We start from the raw sequence: 17458 nt of genomic DNA, 5'->3' as shown, positions 1-17458 counted from the left end.
GGTCCCACTACCGTTGTCAATGGTTGGGAATCATGTACTATTCTCTACAGTAGTGAACCTCGTCTAATACCTGTAGCAGGTTCAACTCCGAAGCATCATTCAGCCCTATGCCACAGTCGGGTACCATAGCAACGATGCCTCTGACGATAATTATCTTGCTCGCCAACAGCCAGTCCCATGGATATCATAATATTTCCTCAACTAGAAGAGAACATCAACAGGTCTCTTGTGGCGGTAATTATGATCATCAACGCGCCATCACTCCCATCAGTCTTCAATAACTTGTTCACGGCTGAGAGCAAGTAATGTTGCGAGATAACATCTTTTCCCGGTACGTAAATGATGCTCTGTTTCTTCTCCCCCCCTAAACGTCTAGAGGAAAGTCCATAAACGAGTAACCCGTCTACTGTATCTCTTGGCCGCGCCCATTCCCTACGCTAACAACCAACCAACCAGCCAACCTCGGTCCATTCTTCCCCAGAGAAATAGATGAGATGGCGATGAGCCTCTTCCACTTCTAGATGATCCTCACTGTGACGGATGAGGCCAACCTGACGACCACAGGGCCATTGAATCACTCAAGGATCGACCACAGGACGATCGAATCACTCAAGTCCTAATGAGTATGAGTTGGGAGACCGCTCATCAAATCCTCCTCCTCCTCGATGTGGAACGACGACTCTTCAAACCCACCACCTGCGCTCTGCAGACCGAGCTTGTGTTCGCGAGCCGCATCAACCTGTCGCTTAACCGTGTGACTAATGTACTCGCGGTTGCTGGCCAGGCGCTTGTTGGTGGCCTCGATGATGGGCTCTAGAGCCTTGATGCCCTGCGCCACCTTGTTCACCTTGGATGAGAACTCCACCTCCGACATGCCCTGCGAGGGCGCCGACAGGAAGGTCAGGTAGGCCGGGCTGCCGTCCGCTGGTCGCTCGATGGCGCCCTGGAGGCTTCCGTCGGAAATCATGCTCTGCACAAGCTGGTCTACCGCTTCCACGGTCGGTAGCGGCGCGCCCGTTTCGGCACTCTGTGTTCGCTCGCGGATCTTATCGAGGGAGATATTAGTGTACACATTGCGCAGGTTGATAATTTGCCACCGCTGGTAATGGGCCAGCACCAGCTTTGCGAGCTCGACGTTCCCCTCGTTGGGCAAGAGCTCGGAGTTGATGACTTCGAATTCGCGGACCAGATCCCCGGCGGTGTCTGACTTGAAAGCTTGGGCAAACAACTTGTAGGGCTTTCCCTGGGTTGCGAAAATCTTCTTTGCTGCTTGCGAGGTCGTTTCCGGTAGTGTTGGCGGTTTTCCAGTCAAGAGCAGGCCGACAAGAATCCATTTGTTATATGCCTCCGTCATGACCTTGCTGCAACCGCCGTCCCGCGTCGGATATGTGACGCAACGCTCAAAGGCATCAAAAGCTTGCTGCCACATCCGGCGCTCGATGAAGCACAGGCCGCATAGGAAATCGTACTGAAGCACAGCGGAGCTGGTCAGAGCATCGGTGAGTTGGCTATCGGGATTGATGTATGCTGGTGGCGGTAGAGACATGTCGCAAAGGGGCTGGGCTGTTGACATGCCCTTGGCCGGCATGTAGATGATGGGTTTCTGGATAAGAGGAAGTATTGCTCCGACATTGCCGGTGCTGTATGCCAGTTCGACGAGGTTGCAGTGGTGGGATGTGAGGATAGAACCTGAAGGGTCGAGTCTTAGGAGGGCAGCAGTGACCACCTCAACGGCAACGGAAGCCTGATATTGAAGTCAGCAACGGTAACCCTACGGAGGGGAGTATGGAAGCCCTACAGGAAACAGACCGCGTTCGTTATACGCTTCCTTCAGGACATCTGACCAAGTGCTTCCCTTGCATCGTATTTGGCGAGCATCGAACTGGAGGAAGAACTCGGCCATATATGATGCCAAGCTCTCATGTGCCTGCTGAGAGGTCCACCCGGCTGACTCTAACAGATATTCGAGGATCATAAGATATGAGAGGGAATAGACGGCGGGGTTGACATGCTGGGCAGATGCTATCGGGTCAGCGGTTTGAACGGCTTTGTACAACGGACACTCCAGGTTTGGGGAAGCACTATGTACCTTTAGAATATCGTCGGCGGACTCCCTTATCCACTGCGCATTGTCCCTTATGAGTTCTCGCACCCTCTTGGCATGTTGCTGGCTCTCTTTGTAGTAGTCCTCGTTACCAATCCCAGCGGCCGGTGGGAAGGCCGTCAGGACCGTAAGGCGTGCGTCCATGGCTCGCCGTCTAGATACGGGAGATAATGCTGGCAGGCAAAAAGCTTGACGGCAGAAGGAAGACGATTGATTGCGGTAGTACTGATGGATTTCAATGGCTCGGTGCAACTCGAGGAAGCGTCGTCAAAGCTTGCGCGGCGCGGTAGCTGTTGCCTGGTGCTTTTGGGACCTCGAAGCAAGAATGCCAGTGGCGCTGATGGCTGGCTAATATGGTGATGACGCCGTGTACCGATCGATAAGGTCACAAGATCTTGGTGCCAAAAAGGATGAATGGACAAAACAAACAATCGGCGTCGAGAATATCTGTGATATGGAAAATGGTGATTATGGTTTGGGTGTTGTAGGAAGGTAGGTAGAAGAGCACCTTTGCGGCCTGTCCTGTAGTGGTGCTTGTGATGTGCAGTGCGCTGGGGCTCAACTCAGCTGTCAGTTCCAAACGGAAAGCTCCCCCGCGATTTGGACAACTGGGTGGAGACTGTCAATGCTAGGATGAGCCTGGCGTTGACTGAAGGGTGGATATTATCGTGTTTGATTGGCTGACTTGGTTGAAATATATGGGGCCCAGCCACAACACGCACCTTGAGCCTCTGTGGCTTGCACTACTGTCCACCAAGGTGCTCAACGACACTCGTCGAACTTGTCTTGAGGCCGAGTATGACAACAAGTCATCAAAGCTCTCGTCAGTCAAGCACATAGACCACCGGCGGCAGCCACGACAGCAACTTTACAAGATGATAAACACTTCGACATGAGCTGGTTCCCTTCGGGGAATATCTCAGGCGGTCCATGCCAATAAGCACAAAGGGGCTTTTCCAGTCATCACATCACGATTCCCTTCATTGGTCATGTTAGAAGGCAACTCGTTATCACTCGATTTCCTACACGCTTCATGTCATTGTTCACCGCAGCGAATGAATATCACTAACTCCCGAACGTGGATCACTCTTCAAGAAAGTGACAAACCCAACAATTCTATAAAACGATCTTTAGAACACCCCAATCGAGCGTCCAGGGAGTTTCACCCCAAGCGAGTATTTAGGGACTATCTACAAGTAGGGCCCAGGGATCTCACCCATGCCTATATTTCTTGCACCCCACCGCATCCAGCCGCAAACTCAATCTCGACTTTTCCTCCATCCATGTCCTCTTTCTCAACTTGAACTCGTATAAAACACATTTCCTGAATTTCCAAACACATTCTCTATCTTTAGCGGTCATATCCTGAAAAAAGCTTCGCGTATATGACGTCCCAAAACATCCCCTCCCGTTTTGCCGAGTGGCTGGCTGCTGGTTGACGGCCCTGACCACGAGCTTGACCTCCGGGCTTGCTGGTCTCATGGCTTCGGTCTCGAAAAAAAGCGAATAATACCCGGTCCGCGGGTAGGTAGTTGCATAACCATTCCACGGTACTTGTACAACCTTTCTGAACACGAGGGTTAACGGTTACCCAGGCGACTGACACCAGACAACCAGCCAGCCAGCATGTCGTTCTTGTTGTCCAGTCGTGTACCAGTGGAAGCAAACTCACCAAAGCAACTACTCCTGGTTAGTGTCCCGAGACCACTTCCAGTGAGTCTCCCCATTCTCGTAAGCGGATCCCCTCCAAGGAACTGCGGTACCACCGCCGCCGCCTTCGGCCTGGTGTTGCTGCTGTTGCTGCTGGTGTACCTGGGCCTGAACCTGGACCTGAGCTCCTCCTCCTCCCGGCGGGCCGCTTTCCTCCTTGCCCTCGTTATCAGAGCTGTCGGGGGTCGTGGTGGTTGGAAGGAGGCGGTAGGGGTGGGGGTGAGGGGGAAAACCGGGAGGAGCCTCGATGCGGCGGTAGTTGATCATGTTGCCGAGATCACCGCTGCGAGGATCGCGAGGTTGAGGCTGGGCGGGTTGTCCGATGGGACCGAAGCGGCAGGGACCTTGGCTTAGAATTTGGGGGCCTGTGGGAGGAGGGTCATTGTTAGTCGGAAAGTAAGTGACAGGATTCACGAATGTCATTTGGCTTACCGGTAGGGATTCGAGAGGGCCCAGAAGAACCACTTCCCACATTCGGGCGCCAGTTGTTCAACTCCCGAGGGCTCGAGCTTTTCTCACGTTGATAACCACCGCCTCCGAATGTCTTGACTCCCATGCTGTTGGTGGCGGCGCTGTTGTTATCTCTTCCAATAACACCCTGACCTCCCGCTCCCATCATCTCGCCACTACTACCAGAAGCCGATCCCTGATCAGCCGACCCTCTGCGCGAAATCGGGCTACCAGAAGCCGTAGTCAAAGACCGACCACGAGGAGCTCCACGGAGCGCGGACAGATCCATCGGCCCCTTGCTGGTACTCGACTCATCGTTGTTGGTCAGCACCTGCCTCTGCCTCATCAGCTCGGCCTGCTGCCGCTTATACCAAGCAGGCAGGCCATGGAATAGGCCGAGCATGTGCTGAGTGGCCCTGTCGTACGGCATCTCGTGCTTGTACTTGCAGCCCTGCTGGGTGAAGGCACAGGTGCCCTCGTGCACCCACTTGTCGCAGAAGATCTTGGCTCGCTTGGGGCCTTGGCCGTGGAGAGGAGGGGGAGTCAGGTAAGCGACTGCGGCGGACTGGTGAGTGAGGCTCGTGTTGGTTGCTGGACTGTTGCTGGCCAGGACAATTTGGTCGATCTGCGACTGCGGTAAAACAGCTTGTCAGTCATGAATAAGTTCTTTTTGAGGGCGTGATATGGGGGATTGTCTCGTATGGATCTAGTACAATGTTCTTTTGCGGATCGGGGCTAACTGTTGGAGCGTTGTAGGGCCTGTGCAAAATCTTACATACCTGAACGGCATCTTTTTGCGCCACTTGAGTCTGAACGGTCTCCAAGTTGGTATTGCGCTCGTTGGCATCCAAAGCCTGGGGAAGCTCAAGAACGAACAGACGAGAGATGTCCGACTCGTAGGCAGGCACGCCCACGAGGGGAGGAAGCATATCCGCCGGGATCAGTCTCGTGTAGCGACCATTTCCGCGGTTGTAGGCGTAGGCATAGAACTGATGAGGATATTGCGGCTGCGCGTTCCGGCGTGCCTGTTGGGCTCTTTCATCCTCTTCCTGCTGCTGGAGCCTTTGCCTCTCAAGGAAGTAGCGCGCGTTCTGTGTAAAGGGGGCGTGAGTGACGGCGGTCTCTACTCTGGGAGAGGGCCTGGTGGTGACGACGGCAGTATGGCGAGATTGTTCCCATTCCGGGCTGGACTCCTCAGAGTTGTTGGTAATTTCCGTCTCCGACTGATTTCTGGGAGGAGTCGGGGCAAAGTCCATGCTCATCGGAGAGGCGGGCGACCCTCTTTGGAGTCTCCAGTGGGTGTTGAGATCCCTTCTCTTGATGGCGATAGGCGAATGGGGCTTTGGGATCTCGCTGACTGGGGAGTTCTGGTTTGGCTCCATGATGACTGAATGGCCCGGCAGAAGGGATCGTGAAAAGGAATCAGCCGGTTCTATAGTATCGCGTGGGTGGATGTGTCCTTTTATCTGCGACCCGAGAGAACACTCTGAAAGACCACGAGTACTAGTAGGGAAAAACTGAAAGTTCGGTGTTCTAGGTGTTGAGAAGCTTGAGCTTGAAGCCAGTTCGGACACTGCTGATGAGGAGCCAGAGACTGGGTCGGGCTCTGCTTGATGGGTGTTGAGAGGGGTATTAGTAGCAGCGGAGTAGTAGTCTTGTTTGACTAACCCATCCATGCCGAGTCTAGGTATATGGTTTGATAGCGGACCGGATCAATGATGTGACGACACGGAAAACACTGATGGGACGATTAGCATCTTCCTGAATACGCAACTGTGAGAGTCAGATGTGCTAGACCGCCACTGAGGATGGAAAACAAGCAGAGAAACGCTTAGCAAAGAGCGTGGGTACAATGAAAACACACACCATCAACGATGCCAACAGCCCAGAAGCATCAAGCTGGCCACCCCTTGATTCCCAGCAAACGAGGGACCTGGTAGACGTTGGAAGATCCGGGGTATCTGTTTTAATATTTATACCGCCTATTCATCCCCCGAGCTGTGTCTTGAAGGTAGAAAAACAGAAACAGACTGGCGGAGAGAGAGCAGCAAGCCGTTGAAAGATATGTGGCAAGCAATGGCCGGGGAAGATGTACAACAGTCCGAGCCGGGGACCTGAGAAGGTATATCAAAGCAACCAAAGAGCAAAGCGCAAAGGCTGGGAGCCGCAATCAAAGCATCTAGACGCTCTTAGAGTGGATCTCCAGGAAACAGATGGTAAAGCCGAGTGGTGGAAAGGATATTGAGTGACGGACTACCTTTTTTTCTGCCCTGTCCGCCCTTCCGCCTTCCGTCCACAGGGCTTGCCCAGTCGCCCTCTTGAAGTGTCGTTGATGTTGCGTTCGAGTTATGTGGTTGGGTACGGTAGTTAGGCACAGGTCCGCTTCCCTGGGATTGGTTAGAGGTTAGGTAGATGGGCGGATAGATGCTTGATGATTGCCGTGATGTTGGCTTGCATGTTGCGGATGCGGCGAAGCTAAGGGGGCCACGGGGGGTGTGACACTGGTACATACATGCTTTCCTGAGTAGCACAAAGTGGCCGCGGAACTGGACGTACAACAGACCGATGTGGCTTGTGAATCGTCGGTAAGCAAGTCTATGGAGAGCACCGCGGTAACGAACAAGTTGAGCTGAAGAATAGAAGAACCCGTCTATGATGGTGACAAGATTTGGGCTGACCTTGACCGAGTACAGGTAGTAGCGGAGCAGATAACTTCCCAGTAAACCCTTCAACGCACCTCGAACTCAAGCCTCCGGTACGAATCAGATATAAAGTATAGCGTCAAGGTGACGAGTTTTTAGCAACGAGGAGTATAATTATGAATATCCCAGCACCGTCCGCAGCAGGGGGGGTTCGTTCTCTTGGGGAGTCGACAGCCCTTGTTCCGTGCCTTCCTCCCGCCCAACGCAACTACAGTGTCGCGGAAGGTACCTAGGGATTATCAGGATGTGTGGTCGTCATGTCGGCACTCGTTTACGTTAGCCTGTGTCGCATTCTCCCCCTCTTCCCGTTGTTGCTGGTGTGCCCGTACACCCGAGTAATCTTTAATATCTGCCATACCATACCACACAAACGAGCCGCAGCAATGTGGACAAAATTGGCCATTTGGGGTCTACTCCACATTCCCGCTTTATGTGGTGTTCTTTATTATATTTCCTCCATCAAGGTGAACGACGCGAAGACAGAAGACGGCGACCAGAGGCAAAGCGACATGGACTGTTAGGTCTGCAATAGCGACAAGAACAAAAGAAAGATGCGAGCAAACGCAGGACCCTAGAGAAACAACATCAACGGGAATGACGGAGGCTACTTTTTGCGGGAACTTGCATCTTTCCATGTTCTGGCTCCACGTGACAAACAGGGACAGCCACAACGCCATGGCGATGATGAGCGGCGAACCGATTTGCTTCAGAAGGTGAGACACAACCTTTGGGACTCTCCCATGAGGCCCGGCTGCCTGTTGTTTGTACATGGTCATGGTCATGGAGAGTCACTGATCCCATGGTGCATGGAGCTGTACAAACCCCCAGTGCTGTTGTCCTGTTGAGAGTTCGGAATTGCTGATGTCAACAATTAGACACACAATAGCCGCCGTATTTTGGTAGCGAGTCATCCGGAGTGGTCTTTAGCTTGTGCATCCCAGCTATCAGAACGGGTTACCATTTATCTGTTGCGACGGTCAATATGCAGAGATCTCGTCTCCCACGACGTACCTTCCAAATATTCGTAAGGAGAATAGCACTGCTCAACGTTCCCTGCTTTCCTAGTCCTGCATAACTGACATTGCCTCCCGTTTTTCAGGTACACGATCATCTCTTCCCATATCGACTACTATCACTATCTGTTATATACGTGCAACAAAATCCTTATCGAAGCGAAACAGAGGACGCCATCACACGAATTTCTCGAGGCGCCACATTTTCTTACCCAAGCAACAAGTACCCACCACAACGCGGCACTAGGATCCAAATTTCAGAAAGATGGACCTGTAATACATCCAGTGACCCAGCGTTGATCTGAAATCAAGTCAAGATGCGAGGCCAAGAGACGTTGTATAGGATCTGCCGTTGTGGGACAGGCGGTACAATCAAATGTCTCAAGACATTGTGACAGCCAGGGGTACGCTCGACAGTTGAGAGGCAGGGGTGGCCGACAATGGTTTAGTACATGAAGGCAGTCATAAACCTGGACAAAGGACGGCCCCATCCCATCTGCCCTGCTGTTAGGCCAACGCTCTAGTACGGAAAGGATATGAACCAATCTTGTTCAAAATACGGATCACTACTTGTAGAAGGCCATGGACGGGGTTTGAAGAAGCAAGAGAAGCCACACACGAAGAAAAGCGAAAGGCAAAGTTTAGAAGCGGAAAAGATATGGATTATCGCGTGGATGTAGATATGTGAACTCTACCTACCTACATCTCATGACTCTGATCCGTTTCTCTGTGACCCAAAACCCAACAACAAAAGCCAAAAATGCAATAACGTTAACTAGACACCAATCCAGCCCTATTGTATCCTGTCCTGTCCTATCCTATCCTGACCTGTCTTGTCTTACTCCTATCTTATCCCCCCCACCCGGTTCTTCCCTCGATATAGCATAGGGGTAGATGCTTCTCCACCCTTCTTGGGTAACTGTCGAGTCTGGAGGCTCTGGAGGTAGAAGTTTGCCAGTTAGGAACGCAAAAGTTGAAGCGGTTAGGTAACGACGAGGTTGTCGTGCCAGTATTTATGCTTGTCTACCATCTCTTTCCGAAGCTCCTGCTCTGTCACGAGCTTCAGCTTGTCCTCAAATTCCAAGTACTTTCTGAGGCGGTTTTCATCAGCTGTATTTTTGGTTCCCAAACCAGTCGATTAGCAAAGTTTCTTCATGCATCGTGATTGCCGTTCGGGGTTCCAAATTACTCCAAGTCAAGCTTTGCTTACATGGTGTTAATTCCACTCCTTTATTGACTTCCGTCACTACCTTTGAGACCGCCCCGCCGGCGAGGTGACCTAGCTTTTGTAGCTCGCCAGGATGCCCCTTCCATTTGGGTCCAAGTCTTTCCAAGTCATCCCCTTTCAGATCGAAGATCTGCTCCCCCGGAGTGACCTGGACACGGACCTCCGCCCTGAACTGACCGGCCCTGGGGTATCTGATATCCTTGACCAAGAAGTACAGCAAGCTATAACCCTCGTCAATATCCCTTTTGTAGGCGTCTTTGACTTCCAGAGGCTTGAACTCTTTGAATGGTCGTTCATCTTCCCCTTCGCCGTCGGGGACTTCGCGTAGAGCAAAAACGATGTGGACCGACTCCCAATGCAAAGTGGATGGGCTCGCAACTCTGAGCACCGTCGCAACTTTGATATCGGTATCTGGGTCGACTTGCTCGGGGGTATCGACAATGAATTCAGCGTAGAGATAATCCTTGCCCTTGAACCCCCCGACTGCCTCCTTGGGATTGTTCCTGAATGCATCCTCCCCAAGATTAGGTGTAAGCACCCGATCTGGTTCAACAAATGGATGGAGCAGTATTCCGTTCTCTCTCTCATCGTATGCGGGCGTGTAACCCCCTGAAGGATACAACACCTTTGGTTCGATAGCCGACATGATGCGAGAATGGTGATGATTGTAGAGGCTCAGGTGAGGATGAGACGAAAGAAAATGTTTAATAAAAGCAGGATCTCCTCGGGACCAGCGTCGGGTAGCTCAACTGGTCCCGAGGAGATCCTGCCAACTTGGCCTGGACTGGCTGCTTATAAAGTGGAAGGGCAAGTGCGGGCGGCGGCGCAGGTGGTCCAGATTGAAGGTTCGTCCGATGGTGGTGTTTGCACCTCCGTGAAGGAAGGTAGCCATAGGAGAGAGAGGTTCCTGCCGATTTGAGATGGCAAAGATAAGATAGCTTTTTGATTGCTCGTACATTGAACAGGAGCAACTGGCCCCACCGCCCTTGCATCAACGAAAGGCATCTGTACCTAGAGGCAAGATCCAACTGTCTTTTTTTTTTCTCAGTGGATGAGCTGAGATTGATGGTTGCAAAGAATGACCCCCATTACTCGCTGGTTATTTCACAGACTGACTGTCCATGTCCCTAGAGAAGTTTAGGGAAGGCGGCATGCTTGTTGGAGACAACTGAAGACATAGCAACGGAGGAACACGCGCAGAGGTCCATCATATTTGTCACCCTCACTCATCGCCCGAGTTTGACGAGGCAAGCACACTCACTTCTCATCTCTGTGAATTTCATGGTTATACTGCTTTGTTGCTTGCTATGGCGCTTGATGTATAGTAAGTAAACATCTGAGATGTGTATGCCTCCCCTCTTCACGCCATCAAGCAAAGCTCAAGCATCTTTGAACTTTTCCAGACCCTTCTCGCCCTTTCATCTATTGAAGTTGAGAAAGCAGCTGGCATCACAAAGTACCAGGCTTCTCCTCCGCAAAGCAGGCAGCAACCGAGCAAGCAAAAGAAGGCAAAACCGAATGTAGGAGTTGTTAGGTGACTACATGACTCAAACAATACAACCAACCAACCCATCCCATTCTCGATCTAGTGGTATCACCATTAACCAACTAACCATCTCCAGTCCTACTGTGATGGAAGACTCTGAACCTCCGGTGATCCTTGACCTCCTTGTCCTCCTTCCCCTCCTTGTCCTCCTTGCCTCTCCTGGCCTTGTTGGGCCTGTTGACTCTGCTGCCGCTGTTTCGCCCTCATGGCCTCATCCTTCTTCTGCTGTACCATCCTCAACATCTCGAGCAAGAATTTACGCCTATATTCCATTCTCTCCGGAGTCTGGTGTGGTATAAACCTAAGATTATCCAGCGCCAGCCGTAGAGGAACCTCCTGACTCATCTCGGGACACATCCACCTAGGAGGGTGTACGAAGCCGCAGACGAAGCAGGAAGTATGAGGAACGCCTGGTGGGACTGGTGGGCCTTGGTTGAGCGGAGAAGCAACGGCTCTGGGTTTGAGAGTGGCGCCTGGGGGGAGGTTAGGGTTCAGATTGGGAAGACCGTTAAGAGATGGTGCGCGGACTCTGGCTCCGGCTCCAACTCCGGCTCCTGGTACGGGGACGGGAATAGGGGTGTTGGAGGTTAGTTTGGATGCCCCGCTGGGGTTGCCGTTTGGTCGGTGAGTGGGGGGGACGGGCCTGGGGTGAGCGGCAAGGTCGCCGCCGATGGCATTGCGGAGCATGGCAAGGCCGCCGGGACCGGGGGTTTGACCTCGGGGTGTGTTATAGTCGGCAATTCGGTAGACTTCTTGGTTGTGGCTGCCAGGTCGGGGGGGCTTGGGTGGGCGGCCTTTTGGGTTTGGGGCTGCTGGTACGGGGACGGGCGTAATTTGGACGACGAGCTGGTTTTGGGAGCCTTGCCTCGAGCGGGTTTGCTGGGGGTTCCGGGGGTCCGAACTGTCTTGGGCGTCTGCTGTTTGCGTGAGCGGGGTGTCTTGGTTGTTGAAGACGAAGAAGATGATTGAAGAGGTAGCTTCTTCTGCTGACTAGCTCTAGACTTGGGCGTAGAAGCTTTGGCTACAGTGGCCGGTGTATTCCTCCTTGAGGCTGCGACCACTGGAGCCTTCGTCTTGTTATTGGTTGGGGTTTTGTTTGGGGTTTTAGTTTTCGTACCTTGCTGTGCATTCTTTGCCTGTGACTTGCGTGAGCTGCCTCCGTTGGGTAAGAACTCACCATGGGGACTGTCCCCATCTTCATTACCGGTTGTTTCCCCATCGCTGTCATCACCGCCCATGAAATCACCGTCTTGGTCGCCATGATCACTCTCACCTCCTTCCTGGCCTTCTTCAAACTCGAACTTGGGTCCGCGGTAATTCGCCGCCTACTCAAGGGTTAGCACGGTCAGAACGCACATTGCTAAACTGATATCACTTACTCCGCGTCGTCGGCCACCACGTCCCAAGGCCTGCAGTTCCTTCTCCCTTTCGAGGCGTGCCTCTTCTTCTCGTTGCTTAAGAATCTGGTCCCAAACACTCATGGTTAATGCTTTCTCTTCCGTCTCCACGTCATCCTTCAGCCCTCCCTCATCTTGTGCCCAGACGCGGGCAAAAGCAAAGGCAGACTCGGCAGACTTGTCGCCATCTTGCTTCGTTTCTTCCTTGGCCGAACGATCAAGGAGCTTCTCAATGGCTGCTTCATCATATGCGATCCGGTCTTTCTTGCGCCCCTCACCGAACAAGGCAGCCGCTCCGTGCTTAAGCACCGTCTCCACATCATTAACAGCCTCGCCTTCCTTGTCGTCCATGGTCTCAATCAGCAGATGGTCAAGAGCCATCTTCTTACGACCAATCTGCAGAATCTTCTCCTCGGCAGAGTCGACGGTCATGAGCTGGAAGCAGAGCACTTTCTTTTGTTGACCGATACGATGAGCTCTCGAAAGCGCCTGGATATCCTGGTGCGGGTTCCAATCGGGATCAAGAATAATGACGGTGTCGGCAGTCGCAAGGTTGATACCAACACCACCAGCACGGGTTGACAGCAACATGCAGAACACTTGGGAATCCGGTGCGTTGAAGGCATCGATTCTTTTCTGCTTTTCCATACTGGATTGGCTTCCATCAAGCCGCTGATACGGAAGGTCCATACCCGCGAGGAAGTCTTCCAAAATTGTCAGCTGGTCAAGGAACTGACTGAATATCAGAACTCTGTGTCCACGCTCCCTTAGTTTAGGCAGCATGACTTCGAGCAGCAGAAGCTTGGAGGAGGCCTCGATAAGGTTCCGCTTTGTGACTTCTGCTGACAGGTTCCTGTCTTCGATCGACTGACTGTAGACGAATGGATGGCAAAGACACTTGCGGAGCTGCATGAGGATGTTGCTCAATGAGCCGCGGTCCTGTGATTTCAGCTTTCCGTTGGTGGAGAAAATCGCGCGGATTAGCTGGGGATTACGCTCCATGATCGACTTGCAGAGCTTTTCCTGCAAGACCGTCATGCTCACTGGCAAGATGATCTGGGCCATTGGCGGCAGGAAGGTGAGTACCATGGCCTTGGTACGCCGAAGGAAGTATGGCCTGATCAACTCATGAAGCTTCGGAAGATTTTCCTTGGTGATATCCTTGAACTCCTCGTCAAGTTCCTCAGCTCTAAGCTTCGGGTCAATAAACTGCAAGAGGTTGAAAAGCTCTCGCTTGTTGTTCTGCAACGGTGTGCCCGTGAGCAAAAGCTTGAAGGGGATATTCATAACTGAGAGTGCTTTGTAGAGACTGTTCTCGTCGTTCTTTAGCGCCTGTGCCTCGTCAACAATGAGGCCAGCCCATTTGACCGAGTTGAACCGACTACGAGTGTCAGTGTCTTTGATGGAATCATAAGACATGATAACAACGTGCGCCTTCATGTCCTTGGTGCCACCCGGAAACAGCTCATATTGGAGAGCCAAAGTTTGGGAAACCCGCCCGCCGTAGTAGGCCACTACCCGGAGGTCAGGGGCCCATTTCTTGATTTCACGACGCCAGTTGGCGCACGTCGCGTTGGGAACAACAATCAAGAAGGGCCAGATTTTGGGGTTATCCTGGATCATGCTAGAGAGCAAAGCAACCACCTGAACAGTCTTTCCTAGACCCATTTCGTCGGCAAGAATAACGCTGCGGTCATGGCGAAAATTGTAGAGCATCCAGTTGAGACCCTCAAGCTGGTAGGTCATCAGCTTGCCACGAGTAAGTCCGGGGGGTTGTTGCTTGACCTCAATGGCACCATTGAACTCCATCTGCCTGAAGGCTTCAATGCGTTCCTTCTGATTACGCCATGGCTCTGACTTGAAGTGCTTGCCGTTCAGATATTCGCGGTAGGCCTCAAGATAGGCGTCATACATGGAAGAGTCCGCAGGAGGTGGAGTGTCCCAGACAGCGTCATCGTAGCCCAAACCTTCAAATTTGACGAAGATCTTAACGACGTGGAAGATCCGGCTCAAATCGTACTCCATCCGGTCGGCAAGCGACATTGCCTTGTACTTCTTCGTGTCTTCAATCGACTTGGCAGCATACTGCACATCGAGGATGATATCGGGGGTCAACCATGAGTCGTGAATGGCATCTTTCTCAGTCCATTTGAGGAGCGCGTCAGCAGGCTCATCCCTACTTGCCTGGTCTTCCATGCCCTCTCCGAGGGCCCTCTTGATGAAAGAAAGACGCATATTTCCCTTGTTGACACCGTAAATCCATGGACCTGGCATCCAGACGCAATGCGCATAGGACTTGTCCTCCCACTTGACCAAATACTCGATTTCATCCTCCTTGAAGTTGAGGATGGTCTGACCTCTGACGTATTGGCTGGGCTTAATATGAGTTGGTCTCCACGCCACCATCTTATCGATTTTGAGGTCCTCGGTATCAATGCACTCTTTGCATCGCCACGTCGTTTGATACTCTTGGAGACGGTGATTGCGCAGATTGGGAGGATCGCTGATGGCTGGATCGCGGGTGTCGTTAGGGTGAGGCAAGTGCTCATAATGCCAGCCTCTTTGGCATTTGCTGCAACGAAACAAGACATTTTGAGGATTGTTGACCAGTTTCGGGTCTACCGGCGTGATCGGATCTACTCCATCGTTTTCCTCGCGCAGCTTTTCTTCTTGTTTGGGTGTTTTCTTCTCAGAGAAGGGAGCACAGGATGGGTTAGCTTGATGACAGCACTGGCAAGTGTCATGCTTTGGAGCACGATCGTCCTTCTTGTTGTAGGAACCGATGCAAAACCGACATTGCATGACAAAGGAGTCCGTGTCGACTTTGGTGACCCGCTGCTCGCGGGTATTGCGAGTGCCGAGACATATCTTATGGTAAGAGTTGGAACAACCTTGACAGTAAACCAAGGCTCCCTTATTGGGATTACCCTCAGGGTACCCACAGCTGTCACACACCGGACGGTGGGCATCCTTAAAGTCCACCGGGGCCGGCTTGAAGACCTCTCGAACACTGGCAATCCTGGGTGCCGTGGGTTTTGTGTCCTGAACATCGAAGATGTCGTCGTCATCATCGTCGTCGAAAATCTCTTTCATGCTTTTCCTGGATTTGTTGGCCCGAGAGGAACGCCGCTTTGACTCGAACTCGATATCTGAATCGCCGTCTCCCATTGACGTCTTGAGCTTCGTAGTGGATTTCCGCTTTTTCCTGCCTCTGGTTTTGATGATGTCGGACGTGACAACGAGAAAACCATCATCGTCGTCCGAATTTTGGAGTTCATCTCTGTCATAATCTCGATATTTCTTGTCTGAGCGGGGCCTCAACGCTCGTGATTCTGTGCCGCTTTCATAGGCTATGCTTCTTTCACTAGAAGCGCGGGCGCTGGTGCGCGTGCTGCGCTTGGCACCGTTGACAAAGCCATAGTCATGAAGCGAATGGCGACCACCGTATTCATCGCCGGAGTTTTCTTCGTAGAGTTCTTCGTCGTCTTCATACCGTCTCTTTCGTTTGCGCAGGCCGAGCCCCTCGAGTTCGTCATCGAACCGGTAATCATCGTAGGCGGGCTGTGTAAATTAAGTGTCAGCGAAGATCAGCAATGATGGATAAATACCACTTGAGAGGAGAGTGAAATCCTGCCACCAGGGAAGGCAAAAGTGAAGCGGGCCCAGAAACGCCGTGAGACTCCATAAAAAGAAGCGGATGTCATGGTGAGAACGTCAAAGCGATGTGATCTTTGAGTGAGATCTTACCATACTGCTTCCTGGGCTGCAAAGCAGTATCTTGAACGAAGCTCGTGACGTGGTGAGGAAGATGAAGGGGTTGTAGAGTATTCAACGATCAAGACTTGGTCGCGATAATGAAAACCCGAGTTGTGATCCAGATACAGGAAAGGGTAAAGAAGAAGAATAGTGCAAATCGGGAGTGGGGGAGGGGGGTAGGAGACGGTAGGTAGGAGTGTTTGCTGCCCCAGTGTAGATAAACGACACGAAGTTCGATCCGAAACGCAAATCTCAGTGACTCCTACAAGGCTCCAAAGCCCAAGTCCAAAATCTCCAAATATAGATGAGTGAAGGTGCCACTTGGACACACAATATAGTGAGGAAGAGAAACTCTGCGCGGACAAACGAACAGACCCGTTTCCCCGGGAGCAGGTCGCTACACCTCCCGTCTTCCATCGCAAAGTCCATGAATGTATTTTTCACCAAGCATGACACTAGCCATTGCTTCCATTGCCTTGTTGCGAAATCGAGAAATGTGTAGAATCGTGCCAGTCAGGTATCGCTTACCTTGTTCCTCCGCCTGCGGGTATCATAGTGTTTTGCTCCCTCATCCCAATCCTCAACCTCAACGTGGGTAAATGCTGCTCGCTCCGATGGGGAGAGCCAGGGCAAGGCAACCTCAATGTCAACACGCCTAGTGTTGGCCTTGACACTGTCGTCTGTGACCCCGTTCGCCAAAGCATTGACACTTCCACACCAACTAGCTAGCGAGTCTGACTCTCGCTTCTTGGGTTTGGTCGAGGTGTCTGCTTTCGTTACTGCGGCGAGAGCTGCCGCAGCTTGCTCGAGGAAAGAACCGGGGTCGTCATCGTCAGCCGGCGCGGGAGGAAGGATGAAAGGTTCCGGTTCCGGTGTGGCAGCGTCGGGGCCAAGAGACACCCTGGACCGATCGGCGATGGGTGCGGTTGGTGATATCGGTTTGGGCGCTGGCTGTGCGGTAGCGACTTGGATTTCGTCTTCAGATAGATCAGATTGAAAGGTATATGCCATGGGCTCCGTTGCCGTCGACACGAACAGCTCGTCTTCGGAGCTTAGGTGGGCGTTATCGTCGTTCGCCATCTCGTCGTAAAGACATGGGGTCGTCGTTGATAGCGAGAACTGCTTTGGACAGCACCAGAGGGGTGACGGGGGTGGTCTGTATCCGACTGAGTTAGAGGGATTAGCAACATGTTGGGGACAGGGTCTGAGTCGCCAACCTTTAATACATGTGTTGCGGAGATATGTGCCAGTATGAGGACTGGAACGGCATACAATGTGGCGGCCTTAAAGATGTCGCGCGGAGGGTTTGGGACACTTTTGCCGGAGGAGGGGGACGCGACAGCCGAGAATAGTTCGGAGAAGAGACGCGACGTAGAATGGAATCGTTTAGGTGACAATCAATTGACAACCGATAAGGAATGGAAGCTTTCCCCCCACAACAGCAGCCCTATCACTGACTGACTTTGATCCACCCAAGGAGGCTCTTCAGTGGAACACGGGGAGCTGCCGCTGGGAACGTCAGCACCAAAAGACGTGCCAAACAGGGGTTCTT

The 17458-nt window shown here is 52.4% G+C and overlaps 5 protein-coding genes across 5 annotated transcripts; all 5 read right to left on the bottom strand.

Annotated features, from left to right (window-relative positions):
• Positions 1–616: 616 nt before the first annotated feature.
• B0H65DRAFT_419252 (uncharacterized protein) lies at positions 617–2248 on the bottom strand (the record flags this gene model as incomplete). Its single annotated transcript, XM_062824199.1, has 3 exons — positions 617–1744; positions 1799–2011; positions 2090–2248. The coding sequence occupies 3 exons, from the start codon at positions 2246–2248 to the stop codon at positions 617–619; spliced, it is 1500 nt and encodes a 499-aa protein (XP_062684743.1).
• A 1536-nt stretch (positions 2249–3784) lies between these two features.
• On the bottom strand, positions 3785–5646 carry B0H65DRAFT_440335 (uncharacterized protein; the record flags this gene model as incomplete). Its single annotated transcript, XM_062825473.1, has 3 exons — positions 3785–4179; positions 4247–4895; positions 5044–5646. The coding sequence occupies 3 exons, from the start codon at positions 5644–5646 to the stop codon at positions 3785–3787; spliced, it is 1647 nt and encodes a 548-aa protein (XP_062684742.1).
• An 807-nt stretch (positions 5647–6453) lies between these two features.
• On the bottom strand, positions 6454–7369 carry B0H65DRAFT_506854 (uncharacterized protein; the record flags this gene model as incomplete). Its single annotated transcript, XM_062828096.1, has 3 exons — positions 6454–6651; positions 6777–6859; positions 7330–7369. The coding sequence occupies 3 exons, from the start codon at positions 7367–7369 to the stop codon at positions 6454–6456; spliced, it is 321 nt and encodes a 106-aa protein (XP_062684741.1).
• Positions 7370–8847: 1478 nt separating this feature from the next.
• B0H65DRAFT_586704 (uncharacterized protein) lies at positions 8848–9904 on the bottom strand. The gene is made up of 2 exons (XM_062830953.1): positions 9190–9904; positions 8848–9089 (listed from the first exon to the last, which is right to left on the bottom strand). The coding sequence occupies exons 1-2, from the start codon at positions 9851–9853 to the stop codon at positions 8962–8964; spliced, it is 792 nt and encodes a 263-aa protein (XP_062684740.1). The 5' UTR covers positions 9854–9904; the 3' UTR covers positions 8848–8961.
• A 573-nt stretch (positions 9905–10477) lies between these two features.
• On the bottom strand, positions 10478–17394 carry B0H65DRAFT_457903 (PHD/FYVE-zinc-finger like domain-containing protein). The gene is made up of 5 exons (XM_062826376.1): positions 17124–17394; positions 16435–17062; positions 12133–15711; positions 11871–12078; positions 10478–11667 (listed from the first exon to the last, which is right to left on the bottom strand). The coding sequence occupies exons 2-5, from the start codon at positions 16984–16986 to the stop codon at positions 10832–10834; spliced, it is 5175 nt and encodes a 1724-aa protein (XP_062684739.1). The 5' UTR covers positions 16987–17062; positions 17124–17394; the 3' UTR covers positions 10478–10831.
• Positions 17395–17458: the final 64 nt, after the last annotated feature.

This window comes from Neurospora tetraspora (assembly GCF_033439725.1).
Source record: "Neurospora tetraspora strain CBS 560.94 chromosome Unknown B0H65scaffold_2, whole genome shotgun sequence".
Lineage (NCBI taxonomy): Eukaryota > Fungi > Ascomycota > Sordariomycetes > Sordariales > Sordariaceae > Neurospora > Neurospora tetraspora.
The sequence above is the reverse complement of the archived record's forward strand: the minus strand, read 5'-3'. Positions and strand labels throughout refer to the sequence as shown.

Bases quoted from the DNA above. Each gene is read 5' to 3' on its own strand.
- B0H65DRAFT_586704 (XM_062830953.1), bottom strand. From the start codon at position 9,853: ATGTCGGCTATCGAACCAAAGGTGTTGTATCCTTCAGGGGGTTACACG. The intron at 9,090-9,189 runs GTAAGCAAAGCT...CCAAAAATACAG, and splicing joins AGGAGTGGAATTAACACCAT to CTGATGAAAACCGCCTCAGA.
- B0H65DRAFT_457903 (XM_062826376.1), bottom strand. From the start codon at position 16,986: ATGGCGAACGACGATAACGCCCACCTAAGCTCCGAAGACGAGCTGTTC. The intron at 15,712-16,434 runs GTAAGCGATACC...TAATTTACACAG, and splicing joins CCCGCAGGCGGAGGAACAAG to CCCGCCTACGATGATTACCG. The intron at 12,079-12,132 runs GTAAGTGATATC...ACCCTTGAGTAG, and splicing joins GTGGTGGCCGACGACGCGGA to GCGGCGAATTACCGCGGACC.